We start from the raw sequence: 22,717 nt of genomic DNA on the forward strand, positions 1-22,717 counted from the left end.
CCTGCACGCCAGCATAAAGCAACCATTAATTCTTCACTGTGGGAAAACATTGCAAAGGTTAATACACGGCTGGTCAAACCATAGGTATTAAACAATATTCAACAGCAACCCAGCAGGCTCGAAGTTGTCACTCTGTAACTTAATGATGGTGACTTGCTGTAATTCTCTGCAAAGATGTCACTGGGTTGTCACAGGCTAAAAAGCATAAAATGAAGCACTGGGTAGAACAAACATTATCAGAGGAGGGACTACAGTTTTTAGACAACTAAAACACGCTCACATTAGCAAGATCCTTGCAATAATATGCTTTTCTAAATTCAACAGATTTACTTAGGTAGGAAGACAGCAAAGCAGCAAACACCCATAACTGCCATAAAGTAACCTTTGGATTTCAAGGCTAATCACTGATTATTTTTTCCCCTGCAATATGAGTTTTCCCATCAAAACTGTAAGATTAGATATGTCACTCCTCAGCACTCTGTAGCAGCAGGCAATTTTAGACAGGGAAGGATGCAATACTCAGTACAGCATTTGCTGCAAAAATGAGGTGAATCTCGAACAACAGATGCATATACTGAACTTACCAACTGCACCCTGAAAGTCTCAGTATTTACCTAGAAACAAAATGCATGGCATAGGTTAGATTCATTATAACCAAGTTTCAGAGCTGAGTGCCAGCAAGCCCCTAAGGGAATATGCTTCATCCGAGTTTTCCAGTTGGAACCTCTGCCTGAGTACAGATTTGCTCAGAGCACTGTGCAGACCATTTACCAAGGTAGCCTCACCTCATTAGGAGTAATGGAGTCATTTCTAAGTATGATCAGGTTTTGTGCACTCTGCCCACTTTGTCCTGTCAGATGCCTCTCAGTCACCACTGCAGAGGGACCAGTAGTTCCTGTTGGGCCACAGGTATTGTAAAACATGAAAGTGTCACTTCCTGATCCTGCAGTCAGGCAGGCCTTATAGCAGTAGGTCTTAGTGAGAGACCCATTGCCCCTCACTTCAATGAAATGGGGCTGTACTTTTAAACCTTGGGGCAATCTAGCATCAATGTTGTTGTTGGCCTGCTTGTACAATTCAGCAGGGCTCCGTTCTCTGACCGTACAGCACCCTGCACAGCAGGAGCTCCCATACAGACTGTATCTGTAGCACTTGATGATAGAAAGCCCAACGATTGTGAAAAGGAAAACGAAGGAGATGGCGCTCAAAGCGATAATGAGATAAAGAGTGACCTCTGAGTAATTGCTTGGGCTTTTAAAGTGTCTTCTTCTATCAGGGATGATTTTGGAAACTCTGTCCACCACAGCAATAGTGATGGCTACTGATGAGGACATCGATGGCTCTCCATTGTCTCTCACCTCCACCGTCAGGTTGAAAGTAGGTGTGCTGTCCTCCCCCAGCTTGCGAGTAGTCCTAATCTCCCCAGTATGGAGCTCTATCCTGAACAAACCCGGATCTGAGGTTTGCACCAGGTAGAAGAACAACCAGGCATTTTGTCCTGAGTCCCCATCAATGGCTATAATTTTGGTTACCAAATATCCAGCATATGCCGAGCGTGGGATCATCTCCAGGGCTGCGGAAGTGTTGGTTGAGGTAGGATACAGAATCTGTGGAGCATGGTCATTCTCATCCACCACGTAGATGTAGACAGTGACAGTGCTGCTCAGTGGTGGGATCCCAGCATCCTGAGCCTGGACAATGACCTGGAACTCCCTCAGTGTCTCATAGTCAAAGGACCTGACTGCATACATGTTGCCACTGTCGGATTTAATGGAGACATAGGAAGCAACCGGTAGCCCTTCAATCTCTCCATCGAGTAGAGAATAGGAAACATAGGCGTTTTTGGCGACATCTGGGTCAGTGGCTTTAATAGTGCACAGGAAGGCTCCAAGGGGGTTGTTCTCAGGGATGTAAACTGAGTACACAGGCTCCTCGAAGCGTGGAGGATTGTCATTGATGTCGGAGATCTCCACATGGATCACCTTCTGGGAGGATAGAGGGGGGGTCCCAGAATCAGTAGCAGTAACTGTGATGTTGTAGGCTGCCGCTTTCTCGTGGTCCAGTTTGCCCTGGGTGACCAAGGTGTAGGAGTTCTTGAAGGAGTTGAGAGTGAAGGGGAGGCCGGGGGGAATGCGTAGGCTCACCTGCTTGTTCAGCCCTGAGTCCTGGTCAGTGACACTCATCAGGGCCACCACAGTTCCTGACCTTGCATCCTCTGGTACTGGGCTGTACAGGGAGGTCAGCTGCACTTCAGGAGCATTATCATTGACATCCACAATGTTGACCAGCACCTTGCAGTGCCCAGCCATAGAGACGGGGCCCTGATCAGTGGCTTGTACATAGATCTCATAGGAGGATGCCTCCTCATAGTCCAAAGTGCCATTAACCCGCACCTCCCCCGAATGCGGGTCCACGCTAAAGAGCTGTCTCACCTTCTGGGGGGTGTAGCTGCCAAAGGAGTAGATGACATCCCCGTTAGAGCCCTCATCCGGGTCTGAGGCATTGAGTTTGACCACTAGTGTGCCAGGCAGGGAGTTCTCCAGAAGGCTCACGGTGTAGGTGGAGCGATCAAAGGCAGGTGGGTTGTCATTGGTATCCACAACTCGCACAGAGATCTGGGCTGTGCCAGATTTGGGGGGATCCCCACCATCCACAGCAGTCAGCACCAGCTGCTGCAGGGCACTCTGCTCCCGGTCCAGTGGCTGCTGCAGCACCAGTTCCAGGAGTTTGCTGCCACTCTGGAAGCCTTTAAGGTCCAGGTCAAAGTGGCGATTGGGGCTGAGCAGATAGTTCTGCACAGAGTTGGAGCCCACATCAGGGTCCTGGGCACTCTCAATGTGGAAACGGGCCCCGGGCACGGCAGACTCACTGATCTCCAGCCGGTAATCCTGGCGGGGGAACCGCGGCGCGTTGTCATTGATGTCCAGCACCTCCACCTCCACGTTGTGCACCTCGATGGGCTGCTCGATGACCAGCTCCAGGCTGAGGAAGCAGGAGGGGCTCAGCTCGCAGAGCGCCTCGCGGTCCATGCGCTCCCGCACCAGCAGCGCCCCGCGGCCCAGCTCCAACTCCAGGTACTGCCGGCCGCTGCCCGAGGTGATCCGCGCTCCCCTGGCCGCCAGCCGCCGCGGATCCACGCCCAGGTCGCTCGCCACGCTGCCCACGAAGGCGCCGTGCGGCAGCTCCTCCCGCACCGAGTAGCGGAGCGGCCCGCCCGCCGCCCGCCCGGCGCACAGCCCCAACAGCAGCAGCGGGCCCAGCACCGCCGCCCCGCCGCGGCTCCGCCGAGCGGCCGCCGCCATGGCCGGGGCGGGGGGGTGGCTGTGGGAGCAGCCGGAGCCCGGAGCCGCCGAACCCGGCCCCGGCCCGGCCTCACTCCCCGCCGCCGCCCGGCCGCCTCATGCAAGCGGCGAGCGGCAGCCGCCGGCCGCCTCCGGCCCCGCCGCCGCCCGGTCCATGCTCGCCGGCTGCGCGAAGCGGCGGCTCCGACCTCTCTCCCTCCGGCGGCTCTCAGGAGGATGAGGAGGAGGAGGAGGAAGGAGGAGGGACCGGGACTTGCCGGATCCGCTTTCTCGTGCTCCAGCTGCTGCGCGGGAGGAGGCGGGGGTGGACGCTAAGCCGCGGCTGGCGCCGGTTCAGCACCTGGGCCCGGAACAGCGGCACGGCGGGCGCCGCCCCCGCGCCCCGCCCGCCGCCCGCCCGCGCCCACGTGTTGCGGCCCCGCGGAGCTCCGGGACCCCCGGCGCCGGTGGCCGCCGAGCCTGGAGGGGCGCGGCTCCTGCGCCGTCCCCGCCGCTCCTCGTCTCCGCCCCGGCTTCGCTGCTGAAGCTTTGGGGGCGCGGGGAGGCGGCTGGGGGAGCGGACAGCTGCATTCACTTGTGGACCTGCTGCTGCAGCGCTGAAGTACATCCGCTTGAGAGGGTTAAAAGCGCAGAGCTCCGAAAAAAAATGGGCTTCCAGCCAGGTCTGGTGCCGTTTGTGTACTGCTGCAGTGGGTTTGACGACCTCTTTCTTGGAGACCTGCCCCTCTGCTCCCTCGGAGATTCATCCTTGCTGCAGCACCATCCCCCTGCCCAACCTCTATGGGCACCCCTGAGCTGCCTGCCACCTCTGCTCGGCTGAGAGAATTCTGCAAGTCACACCCATGAGTTATGAGCATTTGAGGTGAGCCTCAGTTTCTCATCCAATGCAATACACAGGCTCAAGGTGATCAGGTGCAGCTGCAGAGATGGTGGAACATGATCTGTTTTCCAGTTATAGTTTTTTTCCTCCTCTCCCCTTGTGACAAAGGACTGACAAAAAACAGTCATGAAATTGAACAAACTCAGCAGTGGGGGTGGAGATGCTGCACCTGCAATGAGTTTTACCCCAATGTCAAAAGTCCCAGCAAAGACAATAAACTTAAACCACCTAAGTCACTAAAGTGAGAGATATAATGAGACAAACCACAGGCTATAGTCCTCCAGGTAGGTGCAGCTATGTTGCATCTACTACCCAATGCAGAAACTCTTTCTCTACAAGTATTTCTTTCCATGTTGAGTTTTTTTTTTTTTCCTCTTTCCCCATAAATTCTTTTGGAGCATCCAAAAAACCCTCTCTAGACTGGGCTGGTCTATCAAGGGGAGAGGTGACCCCAACATTCAGCTAAAACCTCTTTCATTGCCCTTTTGTTGGCCTGGGCACCCCTCACCATGAGAACACTACAAATCTCTAATGTTTTTACTCAAACATATCTGATGCACAAACCTCAGAGCACAACTGCCCTCACTCTGACTCAGCACCACTAAGAACTGCTGCCAATCTATCAGCTTTTATCTGTGGCCACCTCTACCAGAAGAGACAACATTACCCCATTTTGGCTGATGGTTCCTTTATTCTCAGCCCATCTTTGTGGCTCAAATATTTGTCCTCATATTTATTCTGATGTGCCCAGTATCCCAGTATCTGCAATTACTGCTGTCAAACCACGTGTCCTGGTTTAGGGCAAATTTGAGAGAGAACCTCCAAAGAAGGTGTCCTGTCACCCCAGGACACCGCCCAGCCCTGTTTATATTTTTAAGTAGGATAAATGTAGGTCTGTTCAGACCAACAAGAGCAGCTAGAGATGCCAAGTGCCTAGAACAACTGGAAAATTGCCCATTTCAACCAGTTGCCAGGAGCCAAACACTTAGAAAAAAATTAACTTCAATTTTTTTGGCTAGGTATCCACCTTCAAGATCACAATATTCACAGATTCAGAACAAAATATCTTGACAGTGTCACAAAAGAAAAAAAAATTGCCAAACAGCAAAAGCCCCACCAACCAAAACAGAAGAAACCTGTCAAAGAACCCAATTCAGCAGGGGCTGAATACAATAAAAGTTAGAGCTGCACTAACATACATGGACTATACAGCCATGTGTCAAAACAACTTGCAGCCATCGTGTAAGACAGAAGCCTGAAGAGAGACACCCTCAGTCTTCCAAAAACCACACAGTGACTTCTCCAGACAGTCCAGAGATCATCTCTGCCCCACGCCTCCAGGTGTTCACCCACGGAGTCCTCTAACAGACATACAGACAACAATAAAAGGCCAAAAGCCCCAGCAACACTGGCAACATCTAAGGCCCTGCCTTAAAGAATGTGATAGTGAAAACCCTCCAGGAAATGGGCAATGCCCATGGCTGGGAGGTGGAGGAAGATACAGCTCATCTCTGCAGGCAATAGCTTTCTACCACAAGCTGATTTTACTCCGTGTGAATGAAACACATCAATCACACATGCAGGGGGGGTTAATACCAGCAAGGAATCTTTCACAGTGTCTCTGGGCCTCAGTGAGTTACCTGTGATAGACATCCAGGCTCTGCTCTATTGGATTTCAACGAGGAAGGGCTGATGAACCCCCAAATCCTGGCCCACCTCGCTGTTCACACATTACCTTGGTTCATCTTTTCTCACACCCTGTGTCTCAGAGGGCAGCTAAGACTGTGCACAGCCAAAGTTTTGCAAAACACCACAGAACATAAAACTGAACAGAGATAATACACATATTCCATAATATTTTCATTCCCATCAAACTTGTCTCTAACCTCAGCTTCTTAGAAAATTTTTCTCCTACTTTTAGAATTGTAAAATCTAGGATTGCCTGGCCTCTTGCCTGTTTTGTAGGTTTTATAGCACCAATAAAATATTACTCTGATAATCATTGTATAAATTGATACTATAGCTTGGCTTATTTACAGTAGCACTGCACAAATGTCACAGTCTTTCTCAAAAAGCTTGCTTTATGAAGTTAATGCTGACTACAGAGTGAATAAGTGATACACCAAAATGTGTGCTGTTCTGATTAAATGTTCCCCAGGTCCTTTTAAATCTCTATAAAATTCATCAATGGTCATAATAATTTTAGTTATTTCTATCAGCTTCAGTCTTAGTGCTGAGTCAGTCCTGCAGGTTGTGATTTTAATTCAGGAAAAACTTCAATTGGGAAAACACTTCAGGATCTGTCTGTAGTAATATTGATTTTTCTAATAACAGACAAAAATTGAGACACAGAAAAATGTAATTTCAGTTTCAAGTGAATCAAGGTTAAGAGGCTTTCTAGTTTTCTTTTTCTTTCCCAGAGTTTTCCTTTTCAGTAATTTCTTGAAATTTCATCTGAGCATTAAAATTTTGAAACACCTTCAAACCTCACTAAAGAAAAATGTACCCATTGAGTTCAGAACAATGCACATAAGCAAGAGAATCAGAATTCATCTCTGCAGCAAAACCAGCTGATAAACCTGATAACCCCTGGAGTGATTGGGTACTGCCTGTCTGCAGTATCTATATACACAGGCCTCTGCTATTTGCTGACATACAAAAACTGCACTGCTTTAATTAGCTTGGCTAAATTAAATAGCACAAGTACAAACATACAGGTGGAGCAAAGAATACTGATTTTATCAAGTCCTGCACAAGAAAATCAAGTCTATCTCAAGACAGTTATACATTGATACGTGTATACCCCAGCAGGCATTGTAATACAACTATTTCAGTATGGAAAATCCTCACATTTCTCTGCAAGTCTTCCTTGAAACTGTTCTACATATAGATATTCCTGAATTAGTAGCAGCCTGATGCAGTGCCACAGAAACATGTCTGTGCAGATTTTTCTCTTGGAAATGACACAGTTATATACAGATAACACCACTGTAGGTATTTGGGCCCTTGAAAAGTTCATCCATTTCAAATCACACTTATACAAGGATTTTTTTTTTCCTATAAAGTTCTAACAAGGATCTCATAAACTTGCTTGGGCAGCAATAAATTTGTGTTGAATTTGTTTCACTGCAGAACACTAGGCAAAGTCCCTCCTCTGGCTATTTCTGAGCCTCATACAGAAAAAAAGAGAGAGAAAGACATATTAGAAACCAGAAAGATGTGAATGTACAACATGTAAACTGAAGAACTCCAAGGTGTTTTGACATCCAAAAAGACATTTCACTTCTTTGTAAATAATTTCGCTTTCAGTAACTCCTATCCCTTAAACATTTGATTCAATGACTCAGTGTCCTTTCTAAACTGCTGGGAAGACACCAGCTCCAAGCACTGGGCTCCAGATTTCTGCAGGTACCTCACAGCACATAGATTTTTAGTAGCAATGAGATTGCTTGAGTACTGTATAAAAACAGGCTACTGATATCAGCCTATTGATACAACTGTGTGCAAAAAATATGGAGACAAGTCCACAAAATCCATAGTTTAGCCATTAACAAACAGGTAATTTGTGTCATTCTGCAGAAAAAAAAAACTCGATTTCCTCTATGTGTCTGCTTGTATTTGGTGCCTGCAATTTGTCTGCCTTACTTAGAATTAAATCAAGTCCAAGGAAGGGAACATCCATCAGTCACAGGCCAGATAACATCAACCAAAGTGGAAAACATTACCAATAAATTGTAAGGGAATGATGAGTTTGTGCAGTTTCTTATACACAGTTTTTTCCTGTGAGCACCATCTTCTAGTCCATGGGTATTTATGAAGTCGATAGAAAAAAATATTTTGGTATTTTAAGGGGGGCTCGTGCTACTTCTTCAGTTCAGCCCCATCTTTCACTTCATGTTCTTAGGATTCCTGGAATCTTCTGCAACCCTACTGACTTCAATGAGGACCCCCTCAGCTGAAGGAGACTGTACAGGGCTTTTTTCTGGAGACTTCCCAAGCCTCAAGGACTATCTGAGCAGGAAGATCCTGCCTAGAGATATGGCAACATAAAGCTCTGCATTCTGTATGGAATTTCTTGGGGATGTGGGATTCCCACTTTTCCTAAAAATGCTGCGAAATGCCTCCCTGAGGGAATGTGAACTACTTATTTCTACACTCAATTTCTTTGTTTCTATGCCCTAGTCATCTTCCACACTTGAATTACTTGTTGACAAGTCATCTTTTCATTTGGAACCTGCCTCTCCCATGTTTGAAATAGACAGATCCTGTGCCAAATTGCTCAGTTGAATTGGCCCTGTTCTTTCATGGCTTTCCTTAAATCCACTTTCCCATTGGTAGAAATCTAACTGGTGAGAATTTCTTTTTGTATCACAAGCATCTGAAGCCAGGCTATTTAAAACATTGCTGTTATGGGAACCAAGGTTGCTAAACAGCTAGAAAAACCCTGTTTGAATTTAGGTCACAATTTCTTTGCAATAATGTAACTTGCTTGTTCTAGAAAATGTCATGTAAAGAAATTGGGGTAGGGGTATGGAGTGGGGTTGGTGTTATAAATTTCTATTGAGATAAACCACAAAGATACATAGAAAAAAAAATCCTTTTCTTCTCCTGCTCACCAGAGTACATTCAATCATTTCTCACTTCTAGTCTAAATTTTAAGGATGGATATGTCTGACTCATTCTGTTCATCTTCTGCTATATTTTTCTGATGACTTAAAAATGCTTTTGTAATTTATTCCACATAATGTCACACGCTGTGCCATTCTAAATGGAAGGACATCAACAACGTGGACACCAACAAAACAACTTTCACCTTTCTAAATTCACACCAAGCCTGTGTTACTTCTACTGCCAAATATTTTCTTGATGGTTTTGGTTGGTTTTTTCCTTTATCACCATTGTCTCTCTTTGGAGACAGAATCTTTACCACTTGTCCATGCAGGATGAAATTCTCCAGCTCAAGCAGTCACCACTACATTTCACCTCAGTGAACTTGTCGTGAGACACACTGGAGTCAAACAAGTTCCTTCCAGGTGATTATAATTTAATTTGTTTCTCAGCTCTGGCTACATACATTGCTCTGCTCCACACTTCTATTCACATGTGTTGCACACCCCTCTTTAGAGTTTGAGAACTGGGATAAGGTTACAAGGCAGCTCTGACTCTCCTGAAACTGTCTCTGAATGTTTAATTGAATATGTACATACGAATTCATAAATGAGTAAGCACTTGCCTGGAAACTGAAGACTCAGTTTAGTTTTAAAGACCATTTTTTTTAGTTTTAAAGACCAATTTAGTTTTTGTTTTAAAGACCAATTCTGTGCTCAGTTCCCTAAGAAGTGCCTTCATCGTAAGCCACAGGATGTCCACTCACTTTCTCCCTTTGTGCTAATTTTCCATATTTGTTTCCCCTCAACGTCCTAGGAGCTTTGCATTTGTCCTTGTGGCTATACAAGAAATACACTGTGTTCCAAAATGATGCTGATAAGCTGTGCTGAGGTCTCCTTTTCTCCTCGTTTTTGTCTACACAATTCAGATAAGTAGGAAGCTAAGCACCAAACAGTGGCACAGAACCAATGGAAATGGAGACCCAGACATAAAAATAGAGGGCAAGAATCAAAAGCACAGGCAAGGAGTAATATGAGGAACTGTCACCTTCTTCACTGCTGAGAAAGACCAAAGGCATTTTCTTCAGAGCCTGGCAGTGCCTCTCTGTAATAGGGACAAGAGATCAGGTTTGCATTATTAAACACTGTACAAGTACCCAAGTACAGTGGATTCCCTCTCTTGAAAACACATCATGAGTTCCATCTATTAGCTTTGTTTATACTCCCTGCTTACTCCTAAAGTGTCTCTTAGATGTTAACAACCTAAACCCGAATCTGCCTGGTTTGGAACTAACAAGGAACTGGCAATTTGGTAGGCTCGAAACCACACTGTTTTAATGATGACCTGAGTTTGTCTTTGAGTCTGTTGGAAGTATTGACTGTCAATGCCCTAATTGTAACCTGCACACCCTGTGCTGGATCAGATTTTGCTTTTTGGGAGGTTGGAGTTTTCTCCACCTTCATTTGCACTTTTCTTTCTTGCTCTCCTGCTCACTAATGACTTGTCCAGATTTATTCAATTTCCTAATAACATCTCCATGAATTCTTTTAGTTCATGAAAGTACATCAAGCAACAGAATAGTCAATTTAAGTCATAAAAGCATATCTTAAATTTTGATTTCAACGCCTAATTTATTGAGACCTGTATTTGGGCAATCATGTTCAGTTCAGAGCCACAAAACAACAAAGTGAAAATCTCCTTTCCTCAGCAGCTGCCCTGCTAAGGTACTAACAGGATTAGCCCTTGTACTGAACAGTTAACTCATGTTTTTGTTATTCACAGGTACTTTCACTGCAACTTCCTTTTACAAACCTGCCTAATCCATCCTTAACACTTCTAAAATATTGCAGACCTTTCACTGAGAGAGGGAGAGAGAGCCCAGCCCAGACTCACCAGTCTCACACCTGCTGCCACTCTGCCTCCTGGAATTTTGGAACCACCAGCTGAAGAAGGCATTAACCTATTAACCTTTAACTGGGCTGGAATATCAGGTGCATCCTCTCACCAAAGCACACCCACATGCAACTTCAGTCCCGTGTGACAATTTAAATGTGACTTTAGTGCTTTGTGCTTATTCCCTAGACAGGAATGCCTTCCAATCCACATTCAGTGCAGGCACCCCAGGCAGTCCAGGACACAAGGAGGAAGCTCAGATGCACAACTGGAAGATGGTTGCATCATGCAATGGAAGCATCTAAGCTGCGTTCATGTTACTCAAAATTTTTTCTAGTCCTTTCTTTCTCTGTGACACGTAGAATAGTTTGATTAGGAAATGAGCTTTAAGCTCGTCTGATTCCAGCCCCTGCCATGATAGGAACACCTTCCACTATCCCAGGTTGCTCCAAGCCCTGTCCAACCTGATCTTGGACATTTCCAGGGATGAGGCAGCCACAGCTTCTCTGGGCACCCTGTGCCATGGCCTCACCACCCTCACGGGGAAGAATTTCTTCCTACTCTCTCCACATCTCTACTCCAAAGCCGTATGGGATGTTAGCTCTGAACTCCCAGGGTCTGTTTCAAAGCACCAGGATATTCTTACACAGCACCAAGCTACAACTTGCTCCTGAAGTTAAATATGTAAAGCAGCACAGAAGTGATGGGCAGATTTCCTCAGTCTAAAATCAGACCCAAAATGCTCTTATACTGAGCATTGTACAGAGCTGCCCTAAATTTCTCAAATTAATAGAACAAGTTCTACTTAATCACACTTAAAAGTGTAGCAATGACTTTCCCTTTCAAGGTTATATTTTAGAATTAACTGCTTGATTGCTCTTTACTTGATGTTGGACAAAGTCAATGTCAGCTTTGCCAGGAAATTCAATCATTACAGCTATGCTTTTTGAAATATAGAAGTGAAGCAGATCATGAGCTCTACCTGTGGCTGGAACAGTCAGATAGAAGTCCCAAGTTTTCTACAGCCAGAGGCTCAGCCATCACCAAGCCAGAGAAGGCAGAGCTGTTGATATATCATGGGCATTCCTTGTAGAATGGATGAGCAGCCAAAGGTGCTCTGGGCTTCCAGAGCTCACCAGCACAAACACAGGTTGGGTACAGGGTGTTTTCACCACACCTGCCACGACAGGCCAGCCAGATACGGTGTGGAGTGAACCCCTGCACGTCTGGTTCCAGCCTTTCATGGGCTCAGGATTAGTCATTGTTTAGATTTGCAATTCTCTGTGTGGTGGGAAGGAAGAAACTCGACCCCAAGGACAAAGAGAATCACAGAATATCCTGAGCTGACCCATAAGGAACACTGAAGTTCAACTCCTGGCCCTGCACAGGACACCCCAACGATCCCACCCTGTGCCTGAGAGAGTTGTCCAAACACTCCTTGAACTCTGGCAGGTTTGGTGCCTCAACCACTGCCCTGGGAACCTATTCCAGTGCCCAACCACTCCCTGGGTGAAGAAAATGTTCCTAAACCTGTCCTCCTGTCCCTGGTCACCAGAGAGCAGAGATCAGTGCCTGCCCCCCACAAGGAAATTGTGGACTGCTATCAAGTCTGCCCTCAGTCTCCTCTTCCCCTCTTTTCTCCTCTTGGGGAAAATCTCCATCACAGAATCCACTCAGCTTTTAGCACAAAAGGGAAAGGCTTTGCTGAGCAATAGGGGCAAACACCCAAGAACCCTCTACTCTTACCCCCCTTGCAGCTGCACTTTCAGCTGCAGGGCTTCTCCTGCAGCTCACATCCACGTGCCACATCTCATGCAGCCAGATAGAAAATTAAACCCCCCTCAACTATTTTACAGAGCAGCTGAGAGCCATAAAGGAGGCAGGAGGGGATTAGAGTACAGACTCCATAAAACACACTGAATATGTGAGGATTTTTTAATAAGAGCAGTATTCTGCTCCACAGCTTTCTGTAGTTCATGTGTCTGCACGGGAATGGCTAAGCAAGGAAAGTAGGGCAGGAAAATATTTCATTTTGTTTGCTAATTCTCAGCAGGCATTTCTGAGCTTAGAAGATTTTTACTTCAAATCCTATTACAAAAAATCCTTCTGCCCAAACTGTGCTGTTCTTGGACTATTTATAACCTATAGCCACGTATATGATGGACAAAATGTTAATACTGCAGATTCTGCTGATATTATCTGACCTCAGGACACATCCCATTGATTTCCTTACTCAGCAGAACCAGGAGCAGCATTTGACCCTGACTTACACTCTCTGCTAAATGATTTTGGTTTAGATTTGTGTTTCTCTGCAGGGTGCTGGCACACAGCGGGATTCCACATCCTCCTTGCTCCCAACTCTCTCTGAAATAGACATGTCAAAGCTTGGTTTGGGGTTTGGTTTTTAAATTTTTTTTCCAGTTGACTTGGAATCTATATTCCAGCCATTTTATGCCCTTTACTGCACTTTTCAATCTCAGTCATATTTAATAAGGTTACCAGAACAACACAGAGGATGGGATTCCAGCTGTGCACTTCCAAGTAGTACCTGATAATGTACCAAAATAATCTGATAATTATTCTATGCAAACAAAAAAGCCCCAGCAACAATTTAGCTTCCTCATTTCTTGTGAACACTTTATCAGTAGTTTGAGTTCATTATGTGTAACTAATATGAATTTTTCCTGTCTTTAATCCGTGACTTGCACCCATTTACTTTCTTTCCTTTTGCATGCAGAGATTTGCAAAAAATATATATATTTAAGATTAGTATAAAGGCAATATGACTCCAAGTGTGTACAAATGTTCAAGCACACAAAATACAAAACAAGGAATAACAGGAAAACAATGCATTAATTGCTACAGAGGACCCTATAGTAGGTTTTAATCCAAATGAATGAAGAAGAGGAAAATTACCTAAAATAAGGTGCAAAGAAGATGGAGAACTGAAGCTTTAAGATGCACAGTGGGGAATACAAGAGAACTGTGAAATTAAAGAATTTTTCTTAAGATTATAAAAGGTGAAAGGAAACAATGATGCAAAAGATCCCAGACAGAACCTTGCTAATGGACATCAATGACAAGGCCCAGATCAGTCTCTTGTCACAACTGAACGAGGCTGTGAGCCATGACAGGCAATGTCCCTTGTCCCAAACATTGCACACAAGTGATCCTGGTCACCTGTGACCATCAGGCACTGATGCCTGGGACTGTGTGGGTGTGAGTGTGCAAAATCTAGTAAGAAAATGAGTGAGAGTGGGAAACTTCAGGGACTGGCAGAATAAAATCACTTTTCCCTGCCACAAGATCTTACACTCACTTCTGTAATCCTGATTTTCTACATAATCATTTCAGATTCTTCTGTGCAAGACTCAATTTGCACAGACCCTGAAAGGGGTAAGAGTTCAGTCTGAAAGGATGAGAATGATGACAGAAGATGCTGTGAGCAACCAAGTTAGAAGCAGAGCACAGACAACACTGTGTGGAGGGACCCAGAGAAGGAAAAGCAATAATGGTTTTTACAACCCAGAGAGACTTTAGGAAAGGGATGAGGCACAGCTCTATGAGGTCTCTGCTCCAAGTCCACTTCCCTACCTACACACAGACACCAGGTCCTGCATCCTTCCTCACCATTCCTCAGTGTCCAGCACTCACTGCTGCTCTTGCTGCTGGAGAGCAGGACCAGCTCCAGGCAGCTGGAGGGGTGGCAAGGAGCAGAGTAGAAGGGAGATGAGATGGGAGCAGTCAGCAACATCTCTCAACTCATCCCCTGGATGGGCACAGCGACAGAGAATGAGGCAGCAGCGAACAGATTTTAGGAAATGCAAGAACTGTAATATCAAACACTGTATTAAAAAAGGATTTGGCTGCATGGCATGAAAAATATCCTGTGTTGTGCAGGCTGACAGGCACACCTCGGGGTGAAACAGTGGCCAAGGTGTTAAGATGATGGTGGAAAGCCACTGATCACAGCTGTTCAGTTCAGGACCTGCATGCCCAGCTTTAACACTGCTGTGATAGCTCTGTCAGATTCACCAGTGCAACAAATCCACCCCTGATTTATGGCATCTGAGAGTTCTTGGAAAGGGGAGCAAAGAAAAAACATGTGAGGTGAGGCAGATTATGAAGCTCAGAGGAAGGCTGAGAAAGCAGCGGCACTCATGCAGTAACAGGGAGGGAAAAACTACCCTGGAGCTAAAATGGGACTTTAGAAATCAAGAGAGGATAAAAGTGAAGTGGAGGCAGAGGCAATTGATCACACATCATAAAAGCAGGAAGTCAGGGGAGCTGGGTTCTGTTCACTGTTACATCAGGGACTTCATGATTTTTGGCAAGTATCTTAATTGCTTCCTAAGATGTCAGCAATCTGTGGGCTCAAATGGCCACAGCAAGGTTTAAAGCACTACTGCAAAGGATACTTGGGCATTCTCAAGCAATGAGGTACATATGCACATGTATCATTTATTATTTGCACTAGGTGCTAAAGGGAGATAAGTGTTTGGGGATTTTTAAGTAAGCATTAAGCCAATCTGTTTTCAAACTTCCCTTTGGAATTCTTAAAACCTCAGTGACTCAAGCTATTTATGGTTTGAATTTAGTAAGACTTCAATATTTGTTTCCTTGAGCACGAGAGTTCTTACTGAATAGATCAGAGTGATTGACCTAATGAAATATTCCTTTAAAAGCTGGACTACATCTGGTGTTTAGCATGAATTAGTGCTGTAGTATTCATGGAGAATTACTTTTGCATTTTGCACGGATCATACACGTGGCAAAGCCAAACATTTTTGTGTACTGAGGGAAACCCACACTGTTTGTAGCAGTTCCTGCAACAGCAGGCAGAGGCTGTGGGATGCAGAGGACAGGGCATCCTGCCTGGCCCTCAGCTGCTCCTTCCAGAAGGGCACAGATCTCCCAACCTTACAGAATACATCTGCTAGCCCTGGAACACCTCAAATGACACCAGGCTTCCAGATTTTAACAACTCAGCTGAGCTCAGCGTATTCCTTCCATCACTGAACAGAGAAACCACAGCAGGACATGTGAGACTCTGAGTGATAAGCAGGGATGATGATATCAAGTGTATCCTCTGAAATCAATCCCCTCTCCTTGTACTAATCAAAACATTGTCCTCCACAAGCAGATAAAGCTGCAGTGTCTCAGCATGACTCCTTGCATTTGATATTCCTTACAAATTGTGCTCTTTGGAGCCAGATTTTAGGATTGTGCATTTGGAATACCAACTACCACTAGACACATGGTTAGGAAAAAACTAAAATAATGTTTGGCTACACCAGCTACCTCCTGGGTTTCTTTACCACTCTGAATAGTGGGTAAAGACACAGTTTAGAGGGTTTCAAATCCAGTTCACTGAGAAGGACATATCCCCCCAAGCCACTACCATGGTGGTCAGGGGAGCATTTCTGTGGAAACAGAGGCAAAGTCAAGGTTTATAAGAACACAAAAAGTGGTGTGGTTCTGTCTGCTGGTTCAGTGACAACAGGAGACTGCGTCTGGTCCCTCTCTCAGGGGTTTATGAATGTTAAATCAGAATGAAATGAGAAAACATTTGTGAGGGTAGGAACTAGATCTCAGGAGAAGGTAAGGAAAAAGGGACAAGCATAGGGGAAGACAAAATAAAAACAGAGAGAAAAAAGAGGTTTTGAAAGACAGGGAGGTGCAACCAATCCATATTGCTATCATCTGGCTACTTGATCTTTTAACCATGAACACCATAGGTATCTTTCTGCTGTACACACACTGGGAGCAATCTTGACATTGTATTTTCACAAAGACTTTCAGTTCTCCTTTAATCCTTCATTCAAGAATTCTGGCACTTAAATTTAAATTCACCCACAATGGGAACTCTGCCAAATTTCAACACTGATGAGTTATTTTCTGGTCTTTTTATTGTGGTGAAATACAAAAGGCTGTTCAATCTTCAGCCTTGCTAGAATCTCTCTGAAACAAACCATCTTCAGGTAGAAGGAGCAGAAGAAAATAGCTATTAGATTTCTGAGGTATAAAATATTTTATCTATTATCTTCCATCGTGATACAGCTGTTTAATTACTATCCTGTTGCATTGTGCAATTATTTAAGCTGTCTATTTATGCTCATCTGTGATACTTATTTGTTTACTTCTCTTAGTTTCTTACACTCCTTGGATATTTTTTGGGGGACACTGTGAAACAGGCTGCCACACACCAGGTGCTGCCTTCAACAGCACCCAGGACTCACATTTCTAAACCTTTGTGCTAAAATTAGGGACCTTCCTCTTCCCTGCAGCCTGGTCCTGGGCTAGGCACTGTGCTCCTTTTTGGTTTTTTTTCCCTCCCAATCTCCTGTCCTCAGTTCCAGTCCCAGGCTCAATCTTGGTCTGGGGCCACAATCATCCAAGTGCAATTACCAGAAGGTCCTGCCAGCCCTTGGCTGGATCAGGGCTCTCTGCTGGCAGGACTCAGAGGGAGCTGAGCTTTCCAGCTCTACCAAGTAGACTGAACAATAATTTCTCAGAAGTTTGTAACTCAGCCAACCTTAGCAGCTCTTAATGGCTATCAAGCATGACACAAAAACCACTTCACAACAAATACCAAGTCCTTTTTCCAAAACAAACTTCAGCAAGACATTGAAAGGAAAGATCAGACACATTGCACACCAAAAGCAGTGTGGGCAGCAGGTCAAAGGAAGGGATTGTGCTTCTCTTCTTGGCCCTGGTGAGACCCCACCTGCAGAGCTGCCTCCAACCCTCCGGTCCCCAGCACAGGAAGGTCAAGGACCTGTTGGAGTGAGTCCAGAGGAGGCCACCAAGCTGATCAGAGGGGTTCACAGAATTCAGAGACTCACTGGGTTGGAAGAAACCTTAAAGATCATTGAATCCAACCCAGCCCCAACAGCTCAACTCAACCCTGGCACCCAGAGCCACATCCAGGCTTTGTTAAACACACCCAGGGATGGTGACTCCACCACCTCCCCGGGCAGCCATTCCAGAACTTTATCACTCTTGCCATGAAAAACTTTTTCCTAATATCCAACCTGAATTTCCCTTGGGGCAGTTGAGGCTGTGTGCTCTGGTTCTGTCAGTTCCTGGAGACAGAGCCCAAGCCCAGCTGAGCACAGGCACCTTTCAGGAGCTGTGGAGAGTGCTGAGGTCACCCCTGAGTCTCCTTTTCTCCAGGCTGAGCACTCCCAGCTCCCTCAGTTGTTCCTCACAGGGTTTGTGTTCCCAGCCCCTCGCCAGCCTCGTTGCCTCCTCTGAATGTCCTCCAGCATCTCAACATCCTTCCCAAACTGCTGGGCCAGAGCTGGGCACAGCACTCGAGGTGTGGCCTCACCAGTGCTGGGTACAGGGGAAGGATGAGCTCCCTGCTCCTGGATGGAGCACCTCTCCTATAAGGAAAGGCTGAGAGAATTGGGATTGTTCAGCCTGGAAAAAAGAAGCTTCAGGGTGACCTCATTGCATCTTTCCAGTACCTAAGGGAGTCCAAAAGGAAGATGGAGAGAGACGATGTGCAAGGGTCACAGAACAAGGGGGAATGGCTTCCACTGCCAGAGGGCAGGGATGGATGGGATATTGGGAATGAGGAATTGTTCCCTGGGAGGGTGGGCAGGCCCTGGCACAGGGTGCCCAGAGAAGCTGTGGCTGCCCCTGGATCCCTGGCAGTGCTCAAGGCCAGGCTGGACAGGGCTTGGAGCCCTGAGAAATGACCAAACTGTGCAGTCAAACCTGTCTAACAGGTAATGCCCAGTTCCCACCCATCACCACCCTGGGACACCGGAGGGCTCCTGTGATGGCAGGGCTTCTATGCATCAGACCATTTTTGTAGGAAGTAACAGTATGAGCACAGCCTAAAATGCTGAAAGGTTTTGTTCATTCATTAGTGGACAGAGCTGAAAATACACAAGTCTGTTTCCAAGACCCCCAATTGCAATTGCTTTCATTAAATAAAATAGAACAATTTTAAAGCTGCTCATAATGTTGAACTTCCTTTCATTTGTTACTGAGGTGGGAGATGGCACATTAACCTATCCTTTGGTTTAAGCAAAATATCCCCCTATAAGCAATATAAATTGGGTCCTGGAAGCAAATTTAGATCGGATCTTTGGATACAAGATGCTCCTGCTGACAGTAATTACTGCTGGTCTGTTTTTCCTCTGTTAAAGTATTTTGAAAAACAATTCTTTTGGAAGAATTATTACTACATTAAAAATGCATGATATTAAGTGACTCATCACTATTTATAATAGTAACTAAAAGGTGGTTTTCAGGCAGAACACTTTTATATATAAAATTTCACCACCTTTATTGGAAGCAAACCTGGCTTGAGCATTAGCAGTAGCCAAATATAGACTTGGAACAGTCTAAATATACAGCATTAAGGCTGATAAATAGAATAATTCTGCTACCTTTGAGGTGACTGGAAACCCTGGGTACAGAGATGCAATAAGTGATGAGATAATGCAATATACATCTGTTGGAGATTGTTAATGTGTTTGGAATGGCCACAAATTATGGAGATTTTCCAGACTGCACACATAAAACACTTTCACCAAGACTCTGATTAATTTAGAGCCAATATATTTTTTTTACAAAGAAGAAAAAATGCGTCAGCATTTTCAGAGGTGAAAAAAGCCTACAACAAAATTGTAGCTATTGTAACTCCATCCTTGTTCTACTTCTTTCCTAACACGATCTCTGTTCTACAGAAACTGTTAAGAGGGAGTAGGGACATTTCAACTCATCTTTGGATTTTTAAATGACTTGGCCAGCCACTATATTTCATTTTTTCCCCACTCAATCAAATTTAATCCAATACTGTCAGTTTTACAATCTTTCCAGGAGCCTCAATTACCTACATTACCCACGTTTTCCTCCTCTCCTAGATGAGAATACAATCAAAACAGAAGAGAAACACTTCTGTAAAACATTCTATTATTTCATAGAATGGTAACAGCTTGATGGATTTGGATTTTATTCAAAAACATCTGGATCTTCTTTGAGCAGGTAGAGGGAAGAAAACCTTTTTTCATAAAACATGACATGACAATGGTAAAGGGCCTCACCAGACTAAGATCTCTAGACAATATTTTTCAGTGCACATTTGTATTCTGCACCTCTATTCTGACCACGATCAAACTGGCATCTTTCCATGTTCTGTATTAGCTCGGGTTAATTTTTCCTCTAGTTATTTTAAATAAGGTGAGAGGCATTAAAGAGGTGAAATGCCTTGTAGAGAAGCACAGTGCTGTAAAAGAGAAGACAGGAACTTGCTAATTCTAATCCCTAGACAAATATATAATAAGATTAAAACAAAGATGAAAGTGCAAATTGCAATCCTAAACCAACAACCCCAGATCCTTTGAAGCTATTCCAGCTGGCAACTTTGACTGCACAAGTCATTTGCTGGGGTGATTTTACTTCACCAGCCCCAAAAAGGTGAGATAAGGTAGCAGCTATATCTACACTGACTGCAGGGGAAAAATCACTTCCTTTTTCCACCAAATCTCCTTCCAACCAATATGATATTGAAAACAAACAGCTTTAGAGATTGATTATCTTTGGGGTATTCATGATTGTGCAATAAAAAAGTAAGCCAAACACACACACAACAATAAAGCAAATGCAAGTGAAGGATTCACTTGGAGGAATATATATAAATAACAGAATCAACATAGACCATATTCCACAAGATTAGTATTCTACAAAGAAGGAAAGCTCAGTCAGCCTCTCCATTCAGGACAACACAGAATCACAGACTGGTTGAGGTTGGAAGGGATCTCTGGAGATTGTCTTGTCCAGCCCCTGTTCCTAAGCAGGATCAAGCAAAGCAGGTTGTTTGGGACCACACCCAGATGGCTTTTGAATATCTGCAAGGACGAAGACTTCACAATCTCCCTGGGCAACCTGTGCCAGTGCTCAGCATCCTCACAGCAGAGAAAGCCCCAACCAACAAAACAGATTATTTAAGCTTTGACAGAGCATCCTCCTCTTTTCTTCTCACTGGGCACCCTTCAAAAGGGCCTGGCTCTGTTTTCATACAGTAATGAGATCCCCCCAGCCCCACAGCCTTCTCTTCTCTTCTCTTGGCTAAAAAGTCCCAGCTCTCTGTCTTCCCACACATGAGAAATGCTTCAGTCCCTTTGTTATCTTAGAGGCCCACCACTGGCCTGTTCCTGTAGCTCCACATCTGTCTTTTATTGAAATCACAAAGCTGAAAGACTTTGAATTCAAGCTTTTATTGAAATGTCTTCATACTACAGGTATAATCCCAGTCCTGTGAATTTAATATCATGTAATGAAAACTGCTTTAACTATAAGGATATAGCACCAATCTCCATATAACTTTTGGCTACAAAGCAGAACCTAAAAGCTGTCTAAAACACATTCCCAAGACACAGAGCACGCAGCTGTGTAGTTCAAAAGATGAAGAGCCCACTCAGCTGTAAGGCTGCCCTGCTCCCTTGCTTCTGACCCCAACAAAGGAATTGGAAAAGGGTGAGAAGTAACACCACAGAACACTTTGGAATCAGTTCCTTCGGGTTTTGTGAGGGAACATCATAAACTTTGATTTTACAGGCTGATGGTGCAAAGATGTTTGACTTTTGCAGAGCAAGAAAGAAGTAAAAAGCCACTAAAAACAGTGTCAAGACCCATCAGACTGGGACCAGTCATGGGGGAGATGGAAGAACTAACAGATCAAAATATTAAAATCATTCCTTTGGAGAAGAAAGAATCCAAAGAACAAAAATATGTTCATTTTCCTTAGAGAGACTGCTCAAAGACTAGAGGCTTCAAACCTCCTTTTTTAAACTTTTTTTTTAATGTACCTTCTTTCTGTGATATTTAACTTCCTTTTGCCTTATTGGTCAAATTTGCTTTTATTCTCCAAATGCCTCTGATAGCACCAAATCCTTGAGCTATTGCCCCGCCTGTTTCTTTGCCTTACAAATTCTTAACTAAATACCTTCATTCCCATGTGCCTGCTTGCCCCCTTTTTAGTTTGGGTGTTGGATTTTGTCACCGTACTTTTGACTAATTGTGATTTAAAACAATCTTTAGCGAGTCACGACTCCTTTTGTTATTTTGAAACAAGCAAGTTGTAACGCCAGAAATACAGAGCATGAACACAGTTATATGGAGCCACACTAAAATCCAGCAGCTTGTCTCCAATGGGAAGCAGAGGATGCACAAGGCATTGGTACAAAGATAAGGCACACATGGACCAATGATCCCCTAGAGCCACCATTCCATCTTATGACTTTTTTTTGTATTTTCCTCTGTTTTCAGTATCTTGAGTGTGACATTGAGTATGTGACAAATTACTGAGGGGAACGGAAATTGCTGTCACCAAGGAAGAACCAAAAAGCTGAGAGTTAAAAATCCTCAATTCCCCACTACCTGATTTCCATCATAGATTTCTGAAAGAACTGATAAATAAAAGCATAGGAGTGAAGAGATTTTTTTTGTCTTAGTTTGGTTTTTTGTTTTTTTTTTTAAATATAAACCTGTCAAATCTGAAGTAGCATAATCTCATTGAAGAAAAACAGCTGCAGATATTAATTTAAAATGGTGAAATCCAGCCTGTGTGACCAGAAACCTATTATCCTGTTTGTTTGGATACAAATTTGGAGGAAAGACTAAAAGAGAAATGAAGGTACATGAAAAAGGAAGGAAAACAGTCATAGATTTATCAAAGACAACAATTTGCTAGGCTGGTTTTCAACTCTCTTCAATAGGAACAAACTGAAATTCATCTCATCTATTCTGATTTTAGTAAAACATTGAATACACTGCAGCCCTGAAAAGTTTAAGACACAAGAAGTTGGGCTATTCTAACAACAGTCCCAGAGGACAATCATATGGAATAATTCACTTCAAAATCTGGATATCTGTCAAGCTAAAAGTCATTCATTTACTCTCAGTGCTGTCTGTAGGCTTTGTCTAAACAGAGACATATATATATATATATAAAAACCAAAGATGAACAGGATGATTTTTTCTGAGCACGTGACTAAGACTTTTTAACATCTAAGGC

The 22,717-nt window shown here is 44.4% G+C and overlaps 1 protein-coding gene across 5 annotated transcripts in view; it reads right to left on the reverse strand.

The window, feature by feature from the left end:
* Positions 1-22,717, reverse strand: part of LOC128795543 (protocadherin alpha-C2-like) — a 93,155-nt gene that overhangs the window by 47,757 nt on the left and 22,681 nt on the right. The window contains exon 1 of one of the 5 annotated variants that reach the window (XM_053956379.1): positions 786-3,302. The exons of the other annotated variants lie outside the window; for them this stretch is intronic. Within the exon in view, the coding sequence (XP_053812354.1) occupies positions 786-3,302 (2,517 nt within the window). Of the gene's footprint in view, positions 1-785; positions 3,303-22,717 lie in introns of those variants that run through there. 5 annotated transcript variants of the gene reach the window in all.

The sequence above is a fragment of the Vidua chalybeata genome, chromosome 15 (genome assembly GCF_026979565.1).
Source record: "Vidua chalybeata isolate OUT-0048 chromosome 15, bVidCha1 merged haplotype, whole genome shotgun sequence".
In the NCBI taxonomy this organism is placed as follows: domain Eukaryota; kingdom Metazoa; phylum Chordata; class Aves; order Passeriformes; family Viduidae; genus Vidua; species Vidua chalybeata.